The sequence below is a fragment of the Strongylocentrotus purpuratus genome, unplaced genomic scaffold (assembly GCF_000002235.5).
Source record: "Strongylocentrotus purpuratus isolate Spur 01 unplaced genomic scaffold, Spur_5.0 spur5_scaffold_6, whole genome shotgun sequence".
NCBI classification, from domain to species: Eukaryota; Metazoa; Echinodermata; class Echinoidea; order Camarodonta; family Strongylocentrotidae; genus Strongylocentrotus; species Strongylocentrotus purpuratus.
This window is the reverse complement of record NW_022145612.1, coordinates 50,723,633-50,749,338: the sequence shown is the minus strand read 5'-3', so window position 1 is coordinate 50,749,338 and position 25,706 is coordinate 50,723,633. Positions and strand designations below refer to the sequence as shown.

Genomic DNA, 25,706 nt, shown 5'->3' with positions numbered 1-25,706 from the left:
GATAATTGAAACACTTGTGCAATGCACTGGTAAACATCATTTCAGACAAAATGATCCTTGTCTCTAGCAACGTCATGATGCAATTTCGTTCTTGACTAGACACTAGACAGTCCATTGCATTCTTCAACCACGCAATCAAGTTTTCCTTGCTCATATCCAGAATTTCAACCTTTTCAGTATAATCAGGTTATCAAGACTAGAGTGGGAAAGGGTAATTTCTGTGTTCTTATGAAGAAAGAGAAGGGGGAAAAGTGCATAGTCCATGCAAATGATCCTAAAATTAACATATTGATTGAAGTGATTTATGGAGGTAATTCTACATGTTCTTCTAGAACTAGTAGAAGCTATACGTGATAAGAATATCCTGCCTCCTCCTTGAAGGAAAGTACAGGTGATTGGATGAGGTCGTTCCACAGGCTAACGCACATTTTCCTCATCCCACAGCCAGCATAATTTACAAGCGCAAACCGTTGGCGGTCATTGTGCATACCAGGGTGTCTGATCTATAAAGACTATCCTTACTGTATGGTCCATTGCACACCATAGGCTATGTATCCAAGATGCTTTTGACCCACGCAGTCAGACTAACAGAGCAAGGCTCTGCTCATGGCTTTAGGAATTGCACCGTTAAAGTACCAAATTAGGGTCTGTGCCAGGCTCAAATTAAAGCAATTCATGTAGATCCACAAGATATTCATCCAACATCATCAAATACACACATTGCATCTAGCCTACGATACAAGTAACTCACTCAAAAGAATACAGCATACTCTTCAGCATTTACCTTTTCAATATTCAATCACAGCATAATCAAGACTTGATACTCTAAATAAAAAGAGCTATGAAATTAATGATAAATGAAGATTGCAATCAGTATTGGAAGATATTCCCACAATACCACTAAGTATATGGGAAATCTATAAAATTGTGCAAGTGGTAAAGCTCAATTCCATGGCCCATTTTCTTAAAACCTTACAAAGCCTAGTTCTCAACTTTGTACTATAACCTATGTAATTAGTTGACAAATAGGTTTTATCAATCTAAGCCTACTTGTCTAATATCCAGCACATTTCTTACAAATTTAAGTTTCCTATGGCTATGGGCTGTAAGTTTTCAATATTTATTTGCTGGAAAGTTGAGTCCTTGGGCAGATGATATTTTGGTGAAGGCCAGTAGGCCTGTATGTACATGTATAATATTTTATTGACACTATCTATGTGAGAAGAAAAAAGTTGACAAAAGAGGTATATGGCAAGTTCCCAAAAGTTGAGCAAAAAAAAGCAAATAGTTAACATTATGAGGAAATACTTCTATGACACATCTTCCGTAAATTTCCGTGTACAAGGCACACTTTTTTGCCGCCAAAAAAATTTGAAAGTCGGGGGTGCATCTTATACACAGGTACAGAAAAAAAAGGTTTTTTTAAATGTTTTTTTTAAAGTTATTTTTTAGTTTCGATTTATGGCGCTATGCCTGGCAATGTCTCCCAGCTCAGTAATCAGTGTGTTGACTCACCACTCAGAAACTACAACAACACTCAAATTTGTCTGTCATCTTGGTTTGAAAGTAATCTTTCTAATAGATCTCAATATGTAGTTTATAATAATAATTCCTCAAATTTTTTTTTCTATAACAAATGGTGTACCACAAGGTTCTATCCTACATGTAGGTACTCTATTGTTTTTAATTTACATTAATGATCTTACACATTCTTCTAAAAACGACATTGTTACTATTATTTGTGACAAGTTCACAAGCACAAATCAGCGCCTTCAACTGCACCTCGATGTTAAATGAGGGTCCTTCCCCACGTGGGTTTTCGGCAATAAAACAAAAACAAAAAAAAATAATAATAATAATTTTGCCCCCAAAATAGGCGAGCGCCTTATACACAGGTGCGCCTTATACACAGAGATTTACAGTAGTAATGGTACATGTATTTACTGCTGACTGTGTCAAAGTTTGGAAACCTCCTTCTAATTCCTAATGGCAAACACCCAAACAAAATAAACTGGGTGCATACCAGCTGACTGAAATCTATGATGCAGCGATTACCAAAACGGCATCTTCTCATGGTTAAAAACAGTCAGACCGCAGCGTGCGCGATAATGAGGCTGTGCGGCAAATTTTACTCAGATTCCCGTTCGGTGAAAAGCTCGCTTACAACGCTCTCGTAAAACACGAGACCAGCCACAGGATTTTGGTAGCATCATTTTGTCGCCCTCGTATGGCTTACAGTGCAATTCATCATGGCGGAATCGTGGGGTAAGTCAATCTCTGAAATTTTCGCTGTTCTTTGACACCAAATTTGCCCAAATTAGTTAGATTTTTTGCTTACTTTTATCGCAAACAAAAAGAGCGTTTTTTAGTCCTCAGAAATTAACCACTCGTTAAATAGTGTCGCATTTTGCTAGTTCCTGACTGGTATTGATAATATTATTTCGAATTTTTGCATCCTACGTCCACTTTGATAACCAGTCCATTGTTTGATGTTGAAAACACGTAGACACAAGTAATGTTTGAATAAGAAATATGCCCAAATTATTGGGCTATATTTTGGAAATCTACCGGAAGTAGACGGAAAATGATTCGAAACCGCGGGAAATTGCTATGGCTACGGCCTTTTAGTCAGGAATGGCAGGGTTTCTTGTGTGTCGCTGTGCCATTGTGTGGCGCATACAGTAGTCCCATGTGTATATATTTGTGTCATCTTTTTAGATTTTGTTGTCGCAAATCAACAGCAATGTAAATAAATCGAGCGCTGACACTGCTCATTAGTCATTGCTATTTATTATAAATCTAGAACAAATGATATTTTTTAAATGTATATTTACAAGGGTTTAAACATGTTTAGACAAGTAATGAAGGGGTTTGATAACTGTGATCGAATTGTAAAGAACTGGAATCCTGAGCTGAGCTGAGCTGAGCTGAGCTGGATATTAGAATGACAAATTACAGGATAATTAATTTTATTAATTTGGGATTCTCAAACTTTGGTTCTGCCTTCTGGTCAACTCAAACCTTACAGCCATCCACAGAAATAAGTAGCATTTCCTTGTGCGAGTTGTATATATTAATTTATTATGATTATGAACAGAGCAGAATTAAAACAAAAAGCCGAAGTTAAACACTTATATTTTAGAACTTGTGCACATCTTGAAAAATGAAGGGAAAACTTCATGAATCTGACACCTGTAATTTGTTTTCATTTAAAAAATAAATTTGAAAGCAAGCCAGTTTTGTCTACCATAAATGGCTAGCTACTTTGATAAGTTCTTTATAAAACCCCATACATTGAACTAAGCCATTTTATTGTTTTTATCATTTGTTGTTGTTTTTTTGACAGACACACTCAACCATCGAAACTTGCGGGACATTGACAGACATCACACATCAGTCTCCATTGCATTCCTGGATCAACATTTGCTGGACTCCATGCCTTTGTTCGTTTTAATGGTTATTAATTTGAAGACTCATCAGCAGTTTGGCTTGCAACAAACAATGTTGAACGGGGAGTTTGGGAGAAGGACGAGAAGGATTTTGTTCAGCTTAATCCTTTCAATAAAACAAAAAACTCCGATACTTCCAAAGTTCCAAGGTGGGATTCCAGAGCTTCACACGAACAAAGCATTTATTATATTAATAGAAACTGACTGAACAACAATCATTTGTTGTTGTTTTTTCTGACAGACGCACTCAACCATCGAAGCTTGCAGGACATTGACAGACATCAATCTTCGTTGTATGAAGTAGTATTTACCGAGGAAGAAGAAAGAAGAACTGTCACCTTTATACAATTTAACAATATTTAAATCTAATAATACTTTTATTCTCAGCGACACATTTTATGCGTGTGATGGTCTCAATATAAATGTCAAAGTCAGTTCATAAATAAAACACAAATATTAGAAAATGCAAATTTTATTCCTAGTCCTATCGCATTTATTATTAGTAGTAGTGTCAAATAATACATTTTTTGTTTAACCGTTGTCTGTTTACTAGGCTATTCAGAAGAAACCAGAGCTGGTTTTCTTCAGGGTTAGTAAGCATGAATTTTTTTAGCATGACAGACCTGTTAAATAATAGCCCCCTCCCCCCCCCCCCCCCCAACAAGAGAAAAACAATTTTGTTTGAAGATATTTTTCGCAGATTTGTATCTCATCCAGAAATAGTACCGAACTACCTACACAGGGTAAACATAATATAAATAGTCAAGTATTGACATATTTTGATATGTTGGTGATGGCAATCATGATGGCTATGGTGATGATGATCGTGGTTAATGATGATGGCGATGATGATAATGATGGCGATGATGTAATGATGGCGATGATGATAATGATGGCAATGGTGATGATGTCGGTGGTGATGGCAATCATGATGACAGTGATCATGATGACGATGATTATAGTGATGATGGCGATGATGATCTTGATGGCAATGCTGATGGTGGTGATGATGATGAGGGTGATTATGATGGCAATGTTGGTCGTTAACGATCGTTGGTGGTGATGTCGGTGGTGGTGATGATCGTGATTCGTGATGGCAATGATGACAGTGATTATTATGGCGATGATGATGGTGGTGATTATGATGACGACGATGATGATCATGATGATGACGATGATTGTGATGGCAATCCTCATGGTGGTGATGATGATGATGATGTAGGTGGTGACGGTGATGATGGCTATGGTGATGATGATAATGATTGTGATGGCGATGATGATTGTGATAATGATGTTGAAGATGAAAATTAGAATTCTACAAGTTTTATTTGAGCCCTTTAGCCCACCGCACACTAATATTTCTATCCGAGGGTCCAACAAACCCCAAAATTAAATTTTCAGATATATATATATTTCGCGGGTCACTTTACAACAAAATCAAACAAAAACTAGATGGAATTTTGACTGCGCGCAGTCGAAAATGATGCCTCCGCCATAGAGCAATTTAAACAAGTGTGGAGTTTAAATCTCCAGTGGTTCTTGAGATATCATGATAACAATCTCAATGTATGGAATTTCATAAGTTGACCTCTGTGACCCTTGACCTTTGACCTACGTGCTCCAAAATCTAATCAGATTGTCTTCCTATGGTGATACACACTATCATTAAGTTTGAAGTTTAAATCTCCAGTGGTTCTTGAGATATTATGATAACAATCTCAATGTATGGAATTTCATAAGTTGACCTCTGTGACCCTTGACCTTTGACCTACGTGCTCCAAAATCTAATCAGATCGTCTTCCTATGGTGATACATACTATCCTTAAGTTTGAAGTTTTTACATCTCCAGTGATTCTTGAGATATCATGATAACAATCTCAATGTATGGAATTTCATAAGTTGACCTCTATGACCCTTGACCTTTGACCTACATGCTCCAAAATGTAATCAGATTGTTTTCCTATAGTGATACACACTATCACTATTAAAGTTTGAAGTTTAAATCTCCAGTGGTTCTTGAGATATCATGATAACAATCTCAATGTATGGAATTTCATAAGTTGACCTCTGTGACCCTTGACCTTTGACATACGTGCTCCAAAATCTAATCAGATCGTCTTCCTATGGTGATACATACTATCCTTAAGTTTGAAGTTTAAATCTCAAATGGTTCTTGAGATATCGCGCTAACAAACTCAATACAAGGAATTTCATAAGTTGACCTCTGTGACCTGTGACCTTTGACCTACGTACTCCAAAATCTAATCAGATCGTCTTCCTATGGTGATAAATACTATTCCCGAGTCTTAAGTTTAAATCTTAAATGGTTCTTGAGATATTGTGATAACGGTCAAACGGGACGGACGTACGGACGGACGTACGGACGGACAACCCGAAAACATGATGCCTCCGGCACCACCTTCGGTGGCGGAGGCATAAAAAGGATAAGGGAAAGAATTTTGTAATATTTTATTTCCAGGAATACACAAGAACTGGAGTAACACAATGGACAAAAGAACTATGAAATAAAATATTACCATCCTCGAATGTCTGGGAATTACCAAAAGAAATTCCTGTTTAAGGCTCTTCTCATTAGCCCATGATTTACAAATATAAAAACACATTTCAGAACTTTTACAACCATGAAACTATTAGCAGGGATGGGAACAATCATATTTTCAATTTTCAATCACATTGCCCCCCCCCCCCCAAAAAAAAGTTAGTATTTACACAAACATACATTTCATAACGAATAATGTGTCTTCTTTGTTAAAATGATATCAAAGCCTGGCCAAAAATAGCCTATATAGACACTTAAATCCCTCTTCTGTCCCTAGAGCTGGTATTCTATATTGTACTTGATTGTACTTGTGTGCGTATCCTAGTCCAACTTTGTACTTTCCGTTCACTTCTATAAGTATGTAGCACTTGAATATCGTACACAATAATAAGTATATGGGGCAATACAAAGCCTCTACGACCAGGGGTTACACACACGAGAGTAATTCATGAATATCCTTAATCTCTGTCTATCTCCCGTGCGTGTTCACGGTTAGCACACAAACTGGTTGGACCGCGAATCGACGCAGAGCTATATATAACGTGGTATCCCCCGGCTGATCTCGATGCGAAACGCTCGTCGATCGGCCATGTCTTATTTTACGCCGAAGTCTATTATGCATCAGCTACTACTTTGATAGTTCCTGACTGGTATTGAGACAGACATTGACAGGAAGTATAATATTATGTTAGGAAAATATCTACATTATGTGGTAAGCCAAAATTCAGCAAGACGCACCCCCGATAAAAATGGGTATTTAACATGTATATCCGACTCTTCAAATGTTTTTTTTTGCAAGTTTTATTTGGTGTTTTCTTCACATTTTCAAACTTCACTCACTATTTATTGAATAGTACATTATAATGTTTATAGTTCTGGCTCAATATTCATGACGAATTCAATGTCATTAAATGAATCCTGACCATAGCAGAAAGATGAGAACTGTGCCATGTTTTTGCTTATTACGTATTCATGAGGAGCGAAAAAACGTACATACGACTTGAGTAAATACGTGCGATTTGGCGAGAGCTGCGGTCTGACTGAAAATGGGCAGCTAATTTTAGTTTGCCAGCACACATTTGATCAAGGTGTCAGTGACAATAAAACTGTTACAAAGGAATCAGTTGTAGTTTCACCATGGCGTGTGTAAAAAAGACACAATTGTAGATTCAGCTGCATACTCCAACGCATCCTCAACGTTTCAATCAGGATCAAACACTGTCCATTCTATCCTTTCGGAAGGCTTTTCAATTCGAAAGTGGGCTAATATTTCAATGGGTCTTTTCAATCGATCATTTATTCTTAAGTGTACACATGTAGGTTAGGTCCAATAATAAGTATAGGTTGGGTTCAAGATGATGTCAAAGAAGGACGGCTCTAAAGGGCCATCTTCTACAATACCCTATATTCAAAATGTCTTTACCGTGAAAGTGGGTAGCCCCCCCCCCCCCCCCCACAGCATTCTGCTGCTTGGTCACTCTGTTCCCTAGCAAAGTGTCCCTATACTACTTTAATAAGAGAACTACTCTCTCACAACGTGCCCCCTCCCCAGACTTTAGGGACCCTGTTGATGCCTTTGCCTAACCCAAATTAGTAGTAGTAGTAGCTGTCACTTTCATGAAGGCTGCTTGCAAAGTTGGGTAAGTACCGGTAGCTCTTGCAAGTTACTAACGGCACTCTCTCAGGGAACTTGTGGCAGTTTCACACCGGCGAGGACAAGCCAGGACGGGTGTGAACCACTAGACCCTGCAGTGACTAGTCGAAGGATGTCACATCTTCCTTCAGACATTTAAATGCTAACTTTATTGGAGGAGCATTTGAAGTTTTTTTAAACAGATATATGGCGCCATACAAATTCTGTGAATCATCATCATCATCATGTCGGGAGTTCTATATCCTCAAAACACAATTACCGTACACACACAATAAAGTGAAAGGATACTCACCATAACGGTTAAGAGTATAGGTGATCCCCAGACAGGTAGAGTTCTTGGTCGGGTCCAAGATGATGCCAAAGAAGTCCAGTTCTACTGTGTCATCTTCCACAGGAGGCGGTCTGTCTTCAAGCCCATCGGGCTTTGGGTATTTACCGCCACAGGTACTGCCTATGGAACACAAAGATTGATGTTCACCATAACATTTGTCATATATATACAATATTGTCTATCATAGGAACATCAAAAGTTACCTCATGCAAGTTTGGTCTACTATTAAACCACTTGATCAATGTAAGGATTTACTCAAGGACTATTACCAGCAAAACATGACAAATCATTAAGCAAAGAGAGAAATTTAAGGCTGGAATGATGCAAAACAGCTCTCGTATAACAAAAAACAATATGTTTTGGGTATCATCTATTCATGGTGTAATCAAAAGTTGCATATTTATGTTTGGTCTATTATCAAAATGATCAAATTAAAAATAATTAATATGAGTCACCCTGTCTGGAAAAAAAAACCCTGAATTCTAGACCAAATATGCAATAAATAAAGTGATAATAACCCAATTAGGGGTTATACCAAATGAACTACCGGTACACATTGTTGTGTATTAAAGGCTTTGAACACACTGGTGACTAGACAGGTGGATGATAGAAAAATAGGATGTAGGGAAACTGATGCTAGACCAGATGGATATTAGACTGACAGTTAAGGTATACATGCACACCTGGCTGAAATGGGGCTAAACAAACTTAAGAAATTGAAATTGGAAAAAATGGCAAATATAAAAATCCATTCCTACTTTCTTTAGAACTGGAGGTGTATTAACATCAAGCAACTTTGAATAAGAGACAAAATGGAGACAAGTTATACTTTTGATGTAAGTATTATTTATTTCAGCCTTTTTTGTTTCATAGAACTCATGGCTGTCGCCATGAATATAATCCTTCCCTAAAATACATGTATGTATGCCAAATTCAAAAATAAAACAATGTGCAGACTATTGTAGGAGAAAAATGTATAGATTTACATTGGATGAAATGATCCATATACAGACTAAGGTTAAAGAATTATCTACACAATGAAGAGTTCAAACTCTGATGGTGCTTTATAGAATGGCAAACATAATTAGCTGGTATCACAGGTCATTTGGAATATAAATGTATTGGTGAGATAAAATTCTACTACCTGTACTCAAAAAGTATACCTTCCTAAAATAATATTGTATGGATGGGATTATCTGTTTTAACCTTGAATAAATTCAATTTGATGTTTTCTTCCTACTGTACGGTGACACGACATTTGCTCCTGCGACAATTGCTCTGGGCTTTATTTCGTCTAAGATGTAGGGTTAGGGTTAGGGTTTCAATAGGGTTTTATGTTAGGTTTAGGGTTAGGTTTAGGGTAGGGTATAGTGTTGAATCCAGGGTTGAAGTTAGCCATTCGATTAGTGTATGCAATTTACAGCGGAGCAATTGTCGCCGGAGCAAATGTCATGGAATCTACTGTACATGTATGTTTCAGTTGTCTTTGAAGATATTATTTATATATTCCAATCAATCCTTCAGAATTTTCAGATGAGTTACATTTTATTCATTTTTTAAAACCGAAACTACTAATATTCTGATACTTACTGCTACCACACAGATCTTCATTCAGTGCCTCGTAGCCATATTCGTTGCCACCCTGTGAAAAGAATGAGGGAAAAAATTGGGTCATTGGTTATGAATCAAGAGAGAGAAACAAGGTGAAAATTGTAAAACTCATAACCAGAAGAGCATCTAAGTACAGGTATCTCTCATGATCACATCTTCTCTGGTAATTTGTAAATTTCTATCTAAAATAAAAATAAGGATTCTTAAAAATAGATTCACAATCAGTAAGATATAAATGCAACATATTGGTCATATCAATCCCTTTTTCATCAACAGGTCCATTTACAGATCCCAAACACAATTTTTGCGAGTCACGTCAGTAAACTTTCGGCAGGCGTTTTCGTCATGTATACCTGTAGTTGCTATGCAACTAATGCCAAAACACCAGAATGTAAGAAAAATCAATGATTTTTAGTTTCATTGTAAATGCAGCTAATGTATAATTTAAATGTTAATCATATTGAGAAAGTAATCATGAATGAACTGGGATGACGCTCTGTTGCGTGTTGAAGTTCAGTATACAAAATCAATCCAAAATGGGACACACCAACAAGATCAATGCTGGAAGGCAGTGTGTAATGGCGATACAAGTCGCAGAACCATGCAGGGGCATGCACATTAAATGGAGCATGTCAAGAGAGCACGTCATGGATGAATTCATCGTCACAATATTGAAATACCAGGGTTCATACTTCGTTGGGTTAACTCTGCCAGTCAAAAAGGCATTGAGTCAATGTAAAACAGTATGCGTTAAAACCTTTCTGGCTCTCAGCAGTTGACGCTGTTTTGTTGCTAAGAAAGCATGTGTATGTTTGTAAGTACTAGGCAATCAGGAGACCGATGGCTTTAAAACTTCCCCGAGGGACTTTTTAATGAGAATTAATGCCTTACCAAAGGACCGACTTGGATTCAAACCAGGGACTTCCCGTTTACGAAAACCACTGCTCTACCACTGAGCCATCATGCCTCGCGCATCAAGTTAAAGGGGATCAAACACCAAAAAATATTTGATGTTTGTTTGAGTTCTAAGACAAATCATTATCGGTATACTATAACAGGTGGTCTTTCATTTAATTTAAGAAGGCAACTTGGCAAATATATAAACTGTTCTGTATAATGTCATGATTCTATATGGAAGAAACATAAATTCCATGAGTAATGGACTCTAAATTGTAGGCCTAGCTACTCTAAATTCTATGATGTAATAATGTAGACCTACTCATGGAGGACTTGAGTTTAGTTCACACAAATCAGGGGTGGCAGGACTGTAACATAAACTATCAAGTCCCTACCAGTAATCATCAGTAAGATTTAAACAACAGTCTCTTAACTTGAAGTTAAGGTCGTGGTTATAAACTTTTAAGTTATAAATCTTGTAGTTAGGGACCATAAGTAGTTCAGAGTGCATTGATATTTCTGGAGGATAGTAAGCTCCCCTTTTTAAAAATGACATTCAGATTGTGATCATCAATGTACCAACTAGTCTGCGTTATTATGAGCCAACAAATCTTTCATATATATTACTGATCAGATTCGTCAGTTCTTAATATTGATGACAAAATGTACCCCGGGTCCCTGACAATATTTTTTCACTGAAGAACAAAAAATGGTTCCACTTTCCACCTTTTATACTTCTAGAGATGTGCCAAACATATTGACTTCACTAATAGAAAGAGGGTACTTAACCCATGAACGAACCAGTCTGGGCATACAGACAAGATCATAATAACAGCAAAGCTAGGTCATAGTACGGCCATTTATATCGGATGGCAATGAAAGTTAGTGACCCACTAAAACACGAACCCAACCTTTTCAAACTGTGAAGGGCCTATTGATCATGTAAATGAATTATCCCATCCCTCAAAAAATTGTTTGAATGGTTCATTGAATTTCATTCTACCATTTCATTCTACCATGAAATTTAACCCCTCTGGATTATAAGGTTTAACTTGGCTTTGGCTGATTGCTCAAAAATATTTCTCACCCTCTCCATGTACATACTGGTACTCTCTTACACATAAGTGTGAAGGAATCAAATTTGTCATATGAAAGAGCTCTTTTACGTATATCATTATCCCAGACTATATTGAAGAGTATTAATTCTGCCATGCATGAAATGAAAGTGGAAGACAAGTAGTACAACATATTCATCATGTCATGAAAAGTTTATGTTTCATTACTTAGGATCAGTGATTTTTCATTATTTTGCTGGCATTTTGTTTGTTAGTGCCGCTCTAATTCCTTTTTCATACATCTCATTCTCAGCATGAGATATTTTCAATTTCATGAATGTTAACCAGTTAGTATGTATAATCAAGCCTTCATATATGTTGCACCATGCTTGTGGATCAGTAACTGCTCTTTTAATATAAACTTTGAATCTTTCATCAAAAAGTTTCCATTTGTTGAAAGCATAGTATGTACAGTCTACATGCGGTTCATAAATGTAGTTCAACAAACTTTCAAAATCTTTCGTATTCTTCTTTCTTTGTCTTTTCTCATTTCACTGATTTGCACCTTGTACTAGTTTTCTTTGATAGATGGCACACCAATGGGCTACATGTACACTGGTGGTTAGCTTTAACACCTACAGGGAAGTACCAGGATAGATCATGACCTTAACTCTTTATTTGCTTTATTTGACTAATGGAGCAACCAGAAGACTGCCATACTCAACATTTGTCACATGCACAATGCTACAATACACTTCAAAACAATGTGGCAATCTATGAGTACATCATGATGAGTTAGATTAAGAGTTAAAACTGCATATGTGTATAAATATTTGTTGACAAAATTTGCAAATACCGTTACAACTGAACTAGTATGATTAGATTAGCAGTGGAATAGTACCAGTACCGGTAAATATATTCATGAACTCTTCCATCTAAAAAAGATCTTCAAAATGTTGTGGCAAAGATACGGTTAGAGAATAAAACTGGAAGTCTATCTAAATATTCATGCAAATACATGGGTAAACAATGCGACAGAGGGCAAACTTTTCGCCCATTTTAAATAAACATATTTCATATTCATCTAGCAAGCAAAGCAAATCATCTCTGCCTAAACATGTACATGTATATCTACAGTATACAGTGTACATAATTATGGTGGCTAGATTAGGTACAACGTCCAATTTCTATGCATACTCCCAGTTTCTTTGCACTACCTACATGTACTTTGCACAATGTTTGAGTTGAGTTTGATTTTGAAGTTTATTATCCAAAACAAAAAGTACATCAATATAACAATCAAATGTGAATGATTAACATTGAAAGGATAAATAGGACCAGAAATAGCATTTAATGCTAATCGTTAAATGTTGTTTAATCTACAATGTAATTCTGTATGCCCTTTTTGCTATACGATGATTCTTTATAAGAATTTTGTATATTTTTTATTTAAAGCCACTTAGTAGTGGGCTCTCATGGAAAATTCGACACCATTTTGATGTGTACCCCATAACTGGTATTGTCAATCACCAGTATTAGCCTTCAGATTTATGACCAACAGGTCTTACATAATGAGAGACAGGGTAGGGGGGGGGGGGGGGAGTTATTTCTTGATGGGACTATGTGTTATCTGTGTGCGAGATTTGTACACCAACTAATGGTATTTCCACCAAGTCTGGTGTCAGCAAATTATGACCTACATGTACTGCACATGGAAGCTGACGAACATCCCCCTTTAAATATGTTATAGTCTGAAAGGGTTATTAGCAAACAACAAGGTACATCAACAAGTGACTAATATGGGGGTCATCCCCTGATCATGATCTAACAGGAAACTTTCTAACGTCACCTCACAAAATAAAAACATAATATCAAGCCAAAGTGTCATAAACTATAATTACCACAAGGACAAAGACCAAGGGGAGGGGGGATGTAAATGCTGAAATGTATTAATCAAATACGTTTGTACATGGAGAATTGCAGATAACTATTGTATATTCCATGGCATGCCTGTTTGCCAAAGGATTTATTGCACACAAATTAAATTAACAGAATATAGCTACATTTACATGTACACCATTTTTATTTGTTACACAATCATTTTGAATGAAGTTTCTACAACATTATGAGCACATTTTATTTGGAATATAGTATAATCAAATGAATGCACAATGCAAATGTTTAAGTTATTACATCTAATTGATAGGAATTGATGAATAGACTTACATGTACATGTAAGACCTCACTCACACCTGTACAAGGCTATCATAGATATAACTTGTACTCACACACAGCTAAATATACTTTTTGATTTTAAGGTAAAAATTAGCTAAGTTAAAGATAAAGACCAGTTATGGTCATGCGATTGCATTGTGAAAGAAACGTTGTGGAATCGATCAGAAAAGTTTGATCCTCTAGCATATAAGTATTGGTGTGTACTGCAAGGTTCTGGAATCATCAAAATGATAAGAAATTTGATCCAGTCTTCGTAAAGTTACAAACACTGTACACAGAAAGATGCATATGGGACTACGCACACGTGTGCGACACATGCGTTTATCTCTCACACACCAATAGATAGACTAATTTACCAAATATATCAATTAGTAGGCGGGGTTTCCCGGAAAAATTTTTGTCATCATGTATTAGTCAAAACATACTCTTTCACATGATTGGTAATAAGAGCTTCCATTTCATTTTTTGAAAGTGGGGCGTTTCCAATACTGGTCTTTACCTATATCAGGATTTTCCTTTAATTAGCAAGGATTGGTCCAGAGTAGATCATACAGACATAAGGAATGAGAAAGAGAGCATCTAAACAGAGGCATTGAGGGAGGGGGGGGGGGCTGCATGTGAGAAGACAAATTTTATTCGCTGTATAGCTCTTTATTATGCTGTCCCCAGCCCCCCCCCCCCACCACTTTCAACTAACATGGTTCCTGCTCTTGAATCAAGCTAGACATCTGCAAAATGTAAGTAAATCAAATCCTTATATCGGTTTGGGATTTCCTTATTACTTGTAGAGTACCGGTAGTGTTTGCTTGTCACAATGTCGCCCTAGCTAGTTCATGGTCCACATGGACCCTATGTATTGTAGACCACGGGTTACCTTGATCATCAAAAAAACGTTGAAAAGTATATATGTGCGGCATTTCAAAGCCCAAAAGGCATATAAGGCACTAATTCAAATTGAGGCAACTACATGTATATTTACAATGGACAAATAGTAAAAATGTTATTTTCATCATCCAAATGAACTACATGTAGGCCTACTGCAAAACCAGAAACTGCATGAAAAGTCAATGGTAGTGATTTTCATAGCAAGAATCTTACAGGATTCACAAAAGTAATTCAGCAATTGTGATTCAATTATTTTGTTGTATGCAACTATCAAAATAACCACTTGCAAAATTGACATACAGTTCAAATATCATATAAAATAAACCACGTCTTGCAGGCTAAATATACTGGAATGGTTTCCTGTATATTGCTGGTTATTTCAAAAGTTTTGAGCCCCCTCCAATACACCTGTCATGATGAGTATTACTATTAGCCATAACATCATTCATCACCATTTTCACTTTGTGTAATTGGTTTTTATTATTCAGGAAAAACAAAACTGACAGTAACACTGATTAAGTTTTAAATTGAGCTTATTTCATAATTCAGCTCTAACACTTAAAATCGTAATTAGATCTATATCTGCTGACTTGAGCAATGTATTGTCGTGAAATAGGGAACCAACATTCTAAATTCGCTCCGCAAAGCAGCGCTTCATCGAGTCACACGCATTAATATATTTTCCCACGGCCCGAGTCGGTGGTCTCCAAATTAAATCACAAGATTACAATGTAGCTCTAACTTGTCAGACAACCAATAACTTTGGGCCAAACTATCATTATTGTATGGTCTTTGCCATTTAATTGATCATTCGAGTCACACGCAATCATATTCACTCATCATTATGAAACAAAATTATGACTTTTGACATACCGAGATCCATGTGTATTCACTACGGCACCTGGGATTCTCTGCGGCAGCCTGTGCGATGATTAGTAACCCGACGATTAGGGCGAAAGCAGACACGATAAAAAGTGACGACATGTGAACCATGGACATGGTGTCTACAGCCACAACAGTAATTTCAGAAGCAATAAAAATGAATCTAAAAACAGATCATGCTATATGCTTCCTAAAAGATCAAGAACATGTTGATTTGATGATGAATAGCGGTGGGTTGTGTTGAACATTGTTGAGCGCCATCTGTCTGCTATCTAATTCCGTCGTATCACTGACAGTCGTCTGCTACTCTCTTGCATGCAAATGTAAACAATGCATGTGGTCCGCGTGCGCGATAGACGCATGCACACCACAACCACCAGTTTGCACTCGATCAATGCATGCAGAGATTTCAAATATAATATTTATGCCTTGATGATGCGCTCTCTTCCGTGACTCTCTCCCTTGAGCTTTATTATGCTACGTAGGCCTACTTTTGACGCATACATGTAAGCCGATAATATACGAAATATATATCAGCTTTTTGAAATCGATTAAGAAACAAATATCAAAACACATTCAGCATTGGAGCCCGCCCCCCCCCCCCCCCCCCCAACTCCGGGGTGGGAATTACCGCATGCAGCGTGTTCCCAAAATGTCCGGTAAAGGGGTACTTTTCACGCACCAAAGTCCGGCTCGTATTGACTTTACACCGGACTTAGGAGGTGTTTTTAAAAGGAGGGAACACGCATATGCGTACCCTAAATAACACTGAGTTGGGGGGGGGGGGCATTGGAGGACGATGGGAGAGGCCGTGCCCTCGTGACGGGAGGTGGGCACATGAAATTCTTTTCCAGAGGCCCAAGGGGTCCCAAGGCGCTGCATGCCCCTGTGTCAAAGGACAAAGTTAAGAATTGTATGGTTTTTAAAGAAGTAAAGTGAAATACTATTCAAAGAAAATGGGGATATCAGGCGTGGGGCCACTGATTGAAAGGATTTCAAACCGTCCAGTTTTCGGATCATTGGGAGCTATGCGTGACCAAAGATTATGATGTTGATAGAATGATGTAAAGAGGAAAGTTGACAAAGTTTTTTTAATAATTTGAACAAGCATCCGGTATATATCAGTTTCTGGAATCCGGTGTAGTTCAGGTGACCATTTCGGTTTTTGAGAAATTAGCCGACCCTTTAACATTATTTTGATAAGGGCGTCTGATTTACTTCATATAATGGGCCCTTTTCACCTCAGATGGATGCCTAACTTTACCTCTAATGAGGTAGAGTTTAGAGTAAAAATGGGAACGGATTTTCATGATGACAGGTTCGTCAGTTAGGCATACAATATTGTAATGCAAGATAGGGAAGGGGCAGGGGTGTACGCAGGGGGGGGGTTTTGGGGGTTCAAACTCCCCCCTTTGGTATTTTTATGTGTGTAAACCCCCCTAAAAAAAACTAAACCCCCCCCCCCCTTTGTAGTGGTTTTTTTTTTTTTTTTTTTTTTTAATTAAAAAAAAAATTATAAAAAAAAAAAAATTATGCCCACGGCTAACGTAAAGTGACCTTACCCCCCCCCCCCCCCCAACGAAAAAAAATGTCAAATTTTCAAATTTCGAGACCAAAAAAAAAAAAAGTGTCCGCTTAATCCCCCCCCCCCCCCCGGCGCGATTTTCAAATTTTCGGGAGCAAAATATTTTGGGCCAGATTTTAAACCCCCCCCCCCCCCCCCTTGAAAAAATCCTGCGTACGCCCCTGGGAAGGGGTACAATGATGCCTTGGCCGCTACAAGATAATTATGCAGAGCGCTTTTCGTCGAGTCCACGCACAAATTAATCGTTTCTGGATTTTTAATTCGAATAAATTAGGTGCCCCCGAACTTGATAAAGGGTTTTTAGAACCATTTTGACTCATTTTTATCCTTGTAAATGAACATCGCTTTACTATTCCTAACTATGCTGTCGGTGCATCTTTTAAATTACATTATATGAAACACTAACAAGTGCCGCTTCATGCACGCTTATGGTCTTCTACCTTGAAGTGACATTTTAAAAGATTTAACAATTTTACTCTTTATTTATTTCATTGAAAAGTATAAGAGGATGTGTTTTTACAGGCCATTCTCCTCTCTCAACGACAGCGGGGGCTATGTTACCACCAAAGACGTTTAAATATAGGTTACCACCCATCCCCGGATTCACGCTGGCACGGTCGTGTGGAAACATAACATTAATGTAATTAGAGCAACATCGGTAAATGAAATACTATAATACCAAGTCACATTACTGACCTAGTTTCGGAGGCAAATGGCACGTGCCTCAAATCAAGTGGTAAAAAAGAATTTAAAAATGAGAGAAAAAACAGAATAGATAAGGAGGGAGGGGGAGGTAAAGTGAGAAATTGAAGAGCACGAGGACAGAAGACGATTGAACCAGGGGCGTTCACAGGATTTTTTTTTTTTCGAGGTGGGGGGGGGGGGGGGTTACAATTTGAAAATCGCACGGAAAATTTCGCAACGACTTAGCCAGCCGTTGAATAAGCGGGAGGGGGGGGGGGGGGGGTAAGAACACTTTTTTTTTTGGGGGGGGGGGGTGGTCCATGATTTGATGAGAAATTTCGCAACGACTCATCCAGTCTCGAAAATTTGGCCGACCGATGTTTTGTTCAAAAAAACAATTGAGGGGGTTCGACCCCCAACCCCCCCCCCCCCCCCTCCCCCTGCGTACCGGCCTGGATTGAACTCATCCTGCCCCTTCCCCCATCAGTGGCCTTGTAAGTGCGCAATAATTTTCTGGGTAAGCCCCCAACCCCATCATGCATCATCCTAAATGACTTTATTTTTGTCACGCCCTGCCAGTGCCAAGTCATCTCCGAGGCAATTCGGAATAAACTGCAGCTCGAACGGAACATAAGGCTTCTCTGTTCGGTTTACAAACTGAAACAAGAGAATGTCGATAGTGAATAGGTGACACCTCCTGTAGTAGGGCAGTATGTTGCAGGAGACTTGCATGGAGTAGGTCCATGGTCGAATGTCCATTCGTAGTTGGTCCATGGTGGAACTAAGGAAATAATCTTGAATTCTGGTAAGGCTTCTAAAATAATTATATTGCCGCTAAATTTATGTTATATCAAAGATTAGAAGCAATATGACATTATTATTATCAAACAAATAAAGTTATCAGCGATATGATATAACTGCGAAGATTATTTCCTCCGCCGATTGTGAAGCAGACCGGTCTCGTAGTTTTTTTCTTCTTCCTGAATGATGGTCATTAGTGCAGACTGCGAGTCCAAGTCACTGATTGTGATAGAATAAAACAAACCTTTAAAAAAAAATGTAAATACATTCGAATTTTTAGAACACTATATTGCCCCAAAAAGCAAAACCAACAGAACAATATCAATCGAAAAATGAAAAGAAGGGAAAGAAAAGAAAAATAACAAAAGAAAAAAAGAAAAGAAAAAATAACAAACAAAAAAGAATAGAAAAAACAAGAAAAATTAAAAGAAAAGAGAATGAAGAAAAGAAACACTCGCAATTTAGACATTGACAACTGTATATTATAGAGATAATAACAATTACAGAAACGTATAGAGGCCACATTCATTCAGAAAAAAAATATTTTGGGCATTGTTTGGATTACACTTCCGATCGGTTTGTATGATAGCATTGTTCATTAAGAAATTATAACATCAACCAATTGAAAATGAATGACAACATTTTTTCATTTCATTATAACTTGATTAGCCATTTTTTCTGATCTATGATGTTTATATATATTTAAAGTTTCGTGATCTATATAAATTTTGGATATATTGTATTCATCAAAATATGATTCGGTTATAATTAACATAGGTTAAGAGCCATTTACCGTCGTAATGTTTAAAAAAGCATTTCAAGTGCCAACAAAATAATAAAATGTCTCATTTTTTCCATGCACGTTTCCGGTAAAACTGCCTCCTCCAATCCGGAAGATGATTGCAATATTTTCTACTATGGTACAGCGGGTGTTAAACACCGGATCATTAATTTACACCAGTACTCTTTTACAAAGAGTACATCGGGTTTTAACGTGTGTTATTTTGGTATTGCTGGTATCTCTTTACACTGAAGATTACTGCATTGTTTTATACCATCGCCGTGCATGAGCTGTAGGTGCAATATACCGACTTTACACCTTACTCTTTTACGAATGGTGGATATATTTATTGGTTTTAACGTTCATTTGATAATTATGAGACTCCTCTATACACTGAAAATTATTGCGGTCTTTTCTATTGTGCATCTACCGGAAGCTGCAGATTTTGGTACATTTCGTTTCTGATCACGACAAAACTCATATGACCGTTCTTCATCAAGTAGTTTGGAGGCCTATTTGCGGATTGAAATGTCAAAATATGAGGAATTTCAGTCCCGTAGATGTTCGATCTCGTTTAAGGCAATCTCTTGGACCCTGAGTGTTTTTTTAATCGAGGTGCCGCAAGACATCTTTAGGGGTGCCGCGAGAGAATATTGGTAATAATTAATATAACCAACAACAAAAAATGGTTATGGAATAACGTTGATTTTGTGAAAACGAAATGTTAGCAACCGCTAAAGTGTGTATAACTTCATTAGGATATAGCATTTTAGAGCTAATAATGTGTCGTTCTTCCTCCCTCGCTTCGCTCGCAGCCTTTAGAAACATGATAATTTCCGACAGCTAAGTGCCTGAATACCTCCATATTTGAGCAACGAGATGCCCAAATAGCCTTCTAATTGACAGCGAGGTGCCCGAATATGTAATGTATCTTTTATATCGACAATACCTTTTTACCACGCTCGATCGCTTCACTCGCTCGTAACGTTTAGAAACAGGATAATTCTGCGCAATGAGATGTCAGAATCTCCTCATATTTTTGCATCAAATTGACCGCACATGATTTTTTTGTTGTTGTATAATTATAGTTACTCGGCAGTGAGTTCCCCGCACACTTAATTTTATATTTTATCCATAGTGTGTTGATTATAAAGTAATGTTTTTTATTCATATTAAAAGTGTTATTGTTTTTTGATCGCTTGCTTCGCTCGCAACGAGTGTCAGAGTGGTGCAAAATTAATCTTCTGTCCATGAATTTGGGATTGAGGTGACGCGAAAATTTGTATTTCTATAAAAGTGTGCAGTGACTGAAAAAAAAGGGGTTGAAAAACGCTGTCTTCGACCTTCGCATGAAACTTCTTGCGTCTGTATTCTTCTAGTTCAGTTAAACTCAACCATGTGTCTATAACCAAGGGAAAATTACTAACTTTCTTTGTTAAACGTGAACAAAAGCCTAAACCCAGCGCCGAATTTAATTTTTTTTTGTAGAGCTGCTATTATGGAGTTTGGTCAGACCCGTCATCCTAATAGACCAGTCGTTAGAAGATCCACGAATGTATAGGCCTATATATACCAACATCTTGCAGTATCATGAATGTGGATTGTTGTCCCGTGGACGTCCACTGAGCAGCAAGGTCTCTACCGGGAACTACTTTTGTAGCTCAACTTTCACTCTAGGCATGTATGCATACAGTCTCTTCAAAGTGACACTGTATATCATGGAACCTTTTTAAAACAGGATATAACACCCTTGTATGGGCAAACCGAAACTAGTTATTTTTTCCATTTTGTGAGTGTAAAATGATCATCAAAACAAACAACCATTATTATTCGGATAAGTGGCCCCACTCGAATCAATCAATATGCCTTTTAATAGATAGAAAATAGTAAAGAAAAAGACAAAGTCCTATCAGCTGATTAATAATTTTTATTAATTCTCATTAATATTTCAATGAATATGGCAGGCCTTTACGTAATTGCGATGTTTGCATCTAACACAATTAATGTTGGGAAAGCAGAGATTATTCAATTAAGAGCCCTTCAAGCCACTGCACGAAAATGATTATGTAATTAGGCGAATTAGTTTAATGTCTGAATACCAGTATAATTGTTATAACCAGCTAGAGTGACTTCATTATAGCTCTCAATATAAGTCTAGCAAAATATATATATCTAAATACACGTGTCTCGAAGAGCCGGGAGCCCCTGCAAGCAGGGAGCAAACTGAACTTGAATAAATGAACAAAATAAAGCTGCATTATATTTATAAATGCATCACAATCATCAAAATCATGAGAAACACGGTCGAGCGCACCTACTTTCAAAAAATCAACTTAAAGCCCCATTGTTCTATACTTGTAGCTACTTGCTCCCTCTATATAGAAAATTTCCCCAATCGGTACCAGTTGGTCCCCATGATCCTCTTTTTCTTATGTTAGTTGAGAGCTGGGTTAATGAGATAGCCATCTGTCAGTGACCTCGCTGTGTGTTCTAATTCCTTCTGGCCCAGTAGTGTTGACGGTCTTTAAGAGTAGGCTATTCAATATTATATTGTCATTCTGTATAAAAATCATATTCGGGATTACGTAATACGTTATTATCATGTTCGCACAACTAGTTGACGCAGAAGACTATTAAAATTGCCTTAAATTGATTTTTGAAATGTAGTTGTGATCGTGTTAAAAAATTAGACGAATTTTGCGTCCTGAATATTCTTACTGATATAATAGCAACACGCTGAATATTATTGTTTGCCAGGCCGGAAGATGAAGCTCAAAAATTGATCATGATAGTCTTGGAATTCAGAATAATAGTTATGTATGAACATTAGCATTGGATTCTAAACCTAAAAATGAAAGTATTAACATTGGGAAAATTAACACACATTAAAATCAGCCCGAATGTCATGATGTAATACAATTTTATAAGATGTTCATCTTAAATCATAGTGCTGGTCATTATAGTTACAACATCGTTCGACCTAATAAATAATGCAAAATGTCAAATCGTACGAATTTATCAAAATTTGTGTATACCCTCATGCGTAATATCATATATTTTTAATATCTTGCCTGACGTTGCCTCAAAAACGAATCAATACTGAACTTAAGTGATGCAAACATACAATCATTTTTACCATGGATACTGGCCGCTGTCACCATAGATACCATATATTTGCTCGCCCTCTTCGACCACTTGCACATAGTTGTTTAGGCATTTAAGGGTTAGGGTTCCACTTTGGTTATACTATAGATTAGGTCTCATTTTCGGCATAAATAGAGAGAGAGGGAGAGAGAGAGAGAGAGAGAGAGAGAGAGAGAGAGAGAAAGCGCGGGGTCTATAATACGATGATAAAAGTTAAGAAATTTTGATGCAGGGTAATATTCAACGCGTTGGTCCTGAATTATCAATATGCCCATTGCATGGTCTGTTGAAGTTCATTGTTATTCTTTGCTTCATGCCAATTTTTCGTTCAGAGGGGAAACCCCTTCTCATCATTCTCACAAAGAAATCAATAATTTTTCACACGTGCACGCATCATGATGAATAACAAGAGCTACAATCTGTACCAGAATCTGTACAACCGATCATTAAACAAACAAGAGGGGGAAATATTGATAGCTCTAGTCTTGATCACAAAAGTGAAATAAATGTCATACCTTAGAGTGTTTACATGGTAGGCATGGAAACGTTAACACAACACATCAGAGGCTCCAGGGGAGGGGGTTTTGAATGGCCAATTTTTCATGATCCATTATAATTATCAAACCTATTGTGTTTTGGGGTTTTGGATACAATGCATGTCGATGGCCATTAACCTTGCAAGCTTTCAAAACATGTTTGTCCCAGGTTCCCCTTTTTCGGGGGGGGGGGGGGTGCGATGTTTAATTAGGGACTTTCGGTTTCCTCCCCTTCATAATTATTTCTTTTGTTCATGCATAGATTGCAGGACAGAACTTCCTCATACTTTCCGCACTTTGTATAGTTACTACTGAACCTGAACTGCATTAGATATCTCATGATATCATAGGTGCTTGGGTCTTGGGCCTACATCTGACACGGTTGTATATAATTTATGAGACATTATCGGTCTTGAAAACGGATATTCATATTGTTTAAATTTGTGTTAATTCTACTGATTGCTCACAAGCCGATGGAGGTATTAATGTGATGGTAACTTAATATCATTATCAATTATACTCTTTTTATCATCAGTATTTTAAGCCCCACCCCTATCGTTCTCCTCTTCTTTCTTATCCTCTTTCTTCTTCTCTTCTCCCTTTTCTCCAATTTCTTAAGTTTAAAGCAAGATAAAGCTCAATGTAACTATTTCAAATACTTTTAAAGATTACGTTGTACTATTCTTAACAGTTATGTTTTCCGTACATGATCTCCTGCCACCGCACTATGATATATTTATATTTACATGTATATTATTCGACATCATAATTGACAATTTCGGGACAATCAACTGGTCTATAGAGCCTCAATAAGCTTTTAATGACATTCCGTTCTGCTCTTCTCAAATTAGCATGTCACGTAATACATGTCTTTTATCGTATTCTGCTTTTTATATTGTGTCCTTCAGTTTGCAAATGGTTTGTTGTTTACTTTTAATAGAGAATTTTGATAAAGACGGATTGACCTCAAATATAGTGATAAAAAACGATGGGATTGGGGGTAATAATAATAGGTGATAAAGAAAAGCAAGAAAAAGATTTAGGAAGTTAAACGGTCAAAATATTTGTTTTGGCAAAGGGCGTGAGACTATTATCCTTTTTCGAGCAAGCTATGATTCCTATAGCATGATGGTATATGACGGTATTATGAAAAAATGGTAATTTTAAACAAATAAAACACAGCAGTGAGGGCCATTGGTAAGAATTACCCACACAAGGTATCTTTGGAACAGTCTAACACGCCCGAGGCGATAGCCAAGGGTGTTTGAACTGTTTCGAAGGTACCGAGTGTGGGTGATTTTACTAATGACCGGTAATTAGTATAAAACAAATAATACACATCATTAGTGTTAGGCAAAATAAATGTCTGGTCACGTATACGCTCTCAACCAATCATTTGATTAGGATCCGCTTCATCATCTTATAAACCACTATACCATCACCACCCAACAAATCTGATTGGTTTTATTGTATAATGTCTCAACTGTATGAATTTAATTTTAAAATAATCGCTGCTCCAAAATGTACTATAATACTTGACTTTACCGTCGAAATGAATTTGATGGGGAGGGGTAAACTGAGAGGAATCGAGGCTGGGATCGGGGTTGTACATTACATTCATGGACATAAATCCGGGGCATACGGGGGTTAAAGGAAAGCAAAAACAAAATAATAGACAAATTCTGCGACTTTATGTTCAGCGTAAAACACAAAGGCACATAAGGTAGGTCATTGAAAGATCAGGGAACTTAATCTGAGCTTCTTTTTTTTTCCTCCATGAATCTGAATAAAGGCAAAAAATCCTCTGTGTCCCCATGCCTTGAGCCTTAATGCATGGCATTCCAGAGGATCTTTATATGTTGGGAACCGGGGTAAAATGCAATAAATTATTGACAATTTATTGCATTTTCTTTGTTTTATTTTATTTATGGAAACTGCCCCCTACCCTATAGCCCCCACCGCGTACAGTCATGGTTCAGTGACAACGCAATGGCCTCGTAACTGTGAGACCCCATGATCAAAACCGAGTCGATGTGCTATATTAGTGCCCTTTTGTGGGGCATTAATCCTCATTACTGTCATTTATGATTTAAGGGCGTAGGTCCCCTAGTTGATAAGCATATCATACACGTGCTTTAGCAGTCACGCAAAACACACATTGGCAAATTATTATTCAATAAAATCTGAGAATGTATACTATCATCTAGATCTATATATTAGGAATAAATTGTTTTTAAAATAATTCCATAAATTGGGGTAAAACATAACCCATAATACACAAATTTGTTATATTTAGATAGAATGACATGGTGCATTTTTAACTCCTAGATTTTATTATAATTTTTTGAGGGTCTTGTATCAGTGCATGCATGTTATCATTGCATGACATGTCGCCATCTCCCGATGAATACATTATACAGCACAGGTCATATTGCATTTTTTTAAAAATGCGTTCCGAGTGTAGATGGCGCTGTTGACATTACGGAGCAAAGAGCTTCGATCATAATTATTTGTCTTCCGAAGCAGGATGACATACTGTGACCGAATCTCTTTGTTATTGCTGAAGTTCATCGATTTAATGAACATTATTTTCTGAGTGATTTATGACTAGGCCTA

General features: G+C 37.2%; 1 protein-coding gene across 1 annotated transcript in view; it reads right to left on the bottom strand.

The window, feature by feature from the left end:
- LOC100890352 overlaps positions 1 to 15,914 on the bottom strand; it is a 64,469-nt gene extending 48,555 nt beyond the window's left edge. The window contains exons 1-3 of the mRNA XM_030972074.1: positions 15,551 to 15,914; positions 9,585 to 9,636; positions 7,956 to 8,114 (exon numbers count right to left, since the gene is read on the bottom strand). Of these exons, the coding sequence (XP_030827934.1) occupies positions 7,956 to 8,114; positions 9,585 to 9,636; positions 15,551 to 15,676 (337 nt within the window). The 5' untranslated portion in view covers positions 15,677 to 15,914. The remainder of the gene's footprint in view (positions 1 to 7,955; positions 8,115 to 9,584; positions 9,637 to 15,550) is intronic.
- Between the last annotated feature and the right edge of the window lie 9,792 nt (positions 15,915 to 25,706).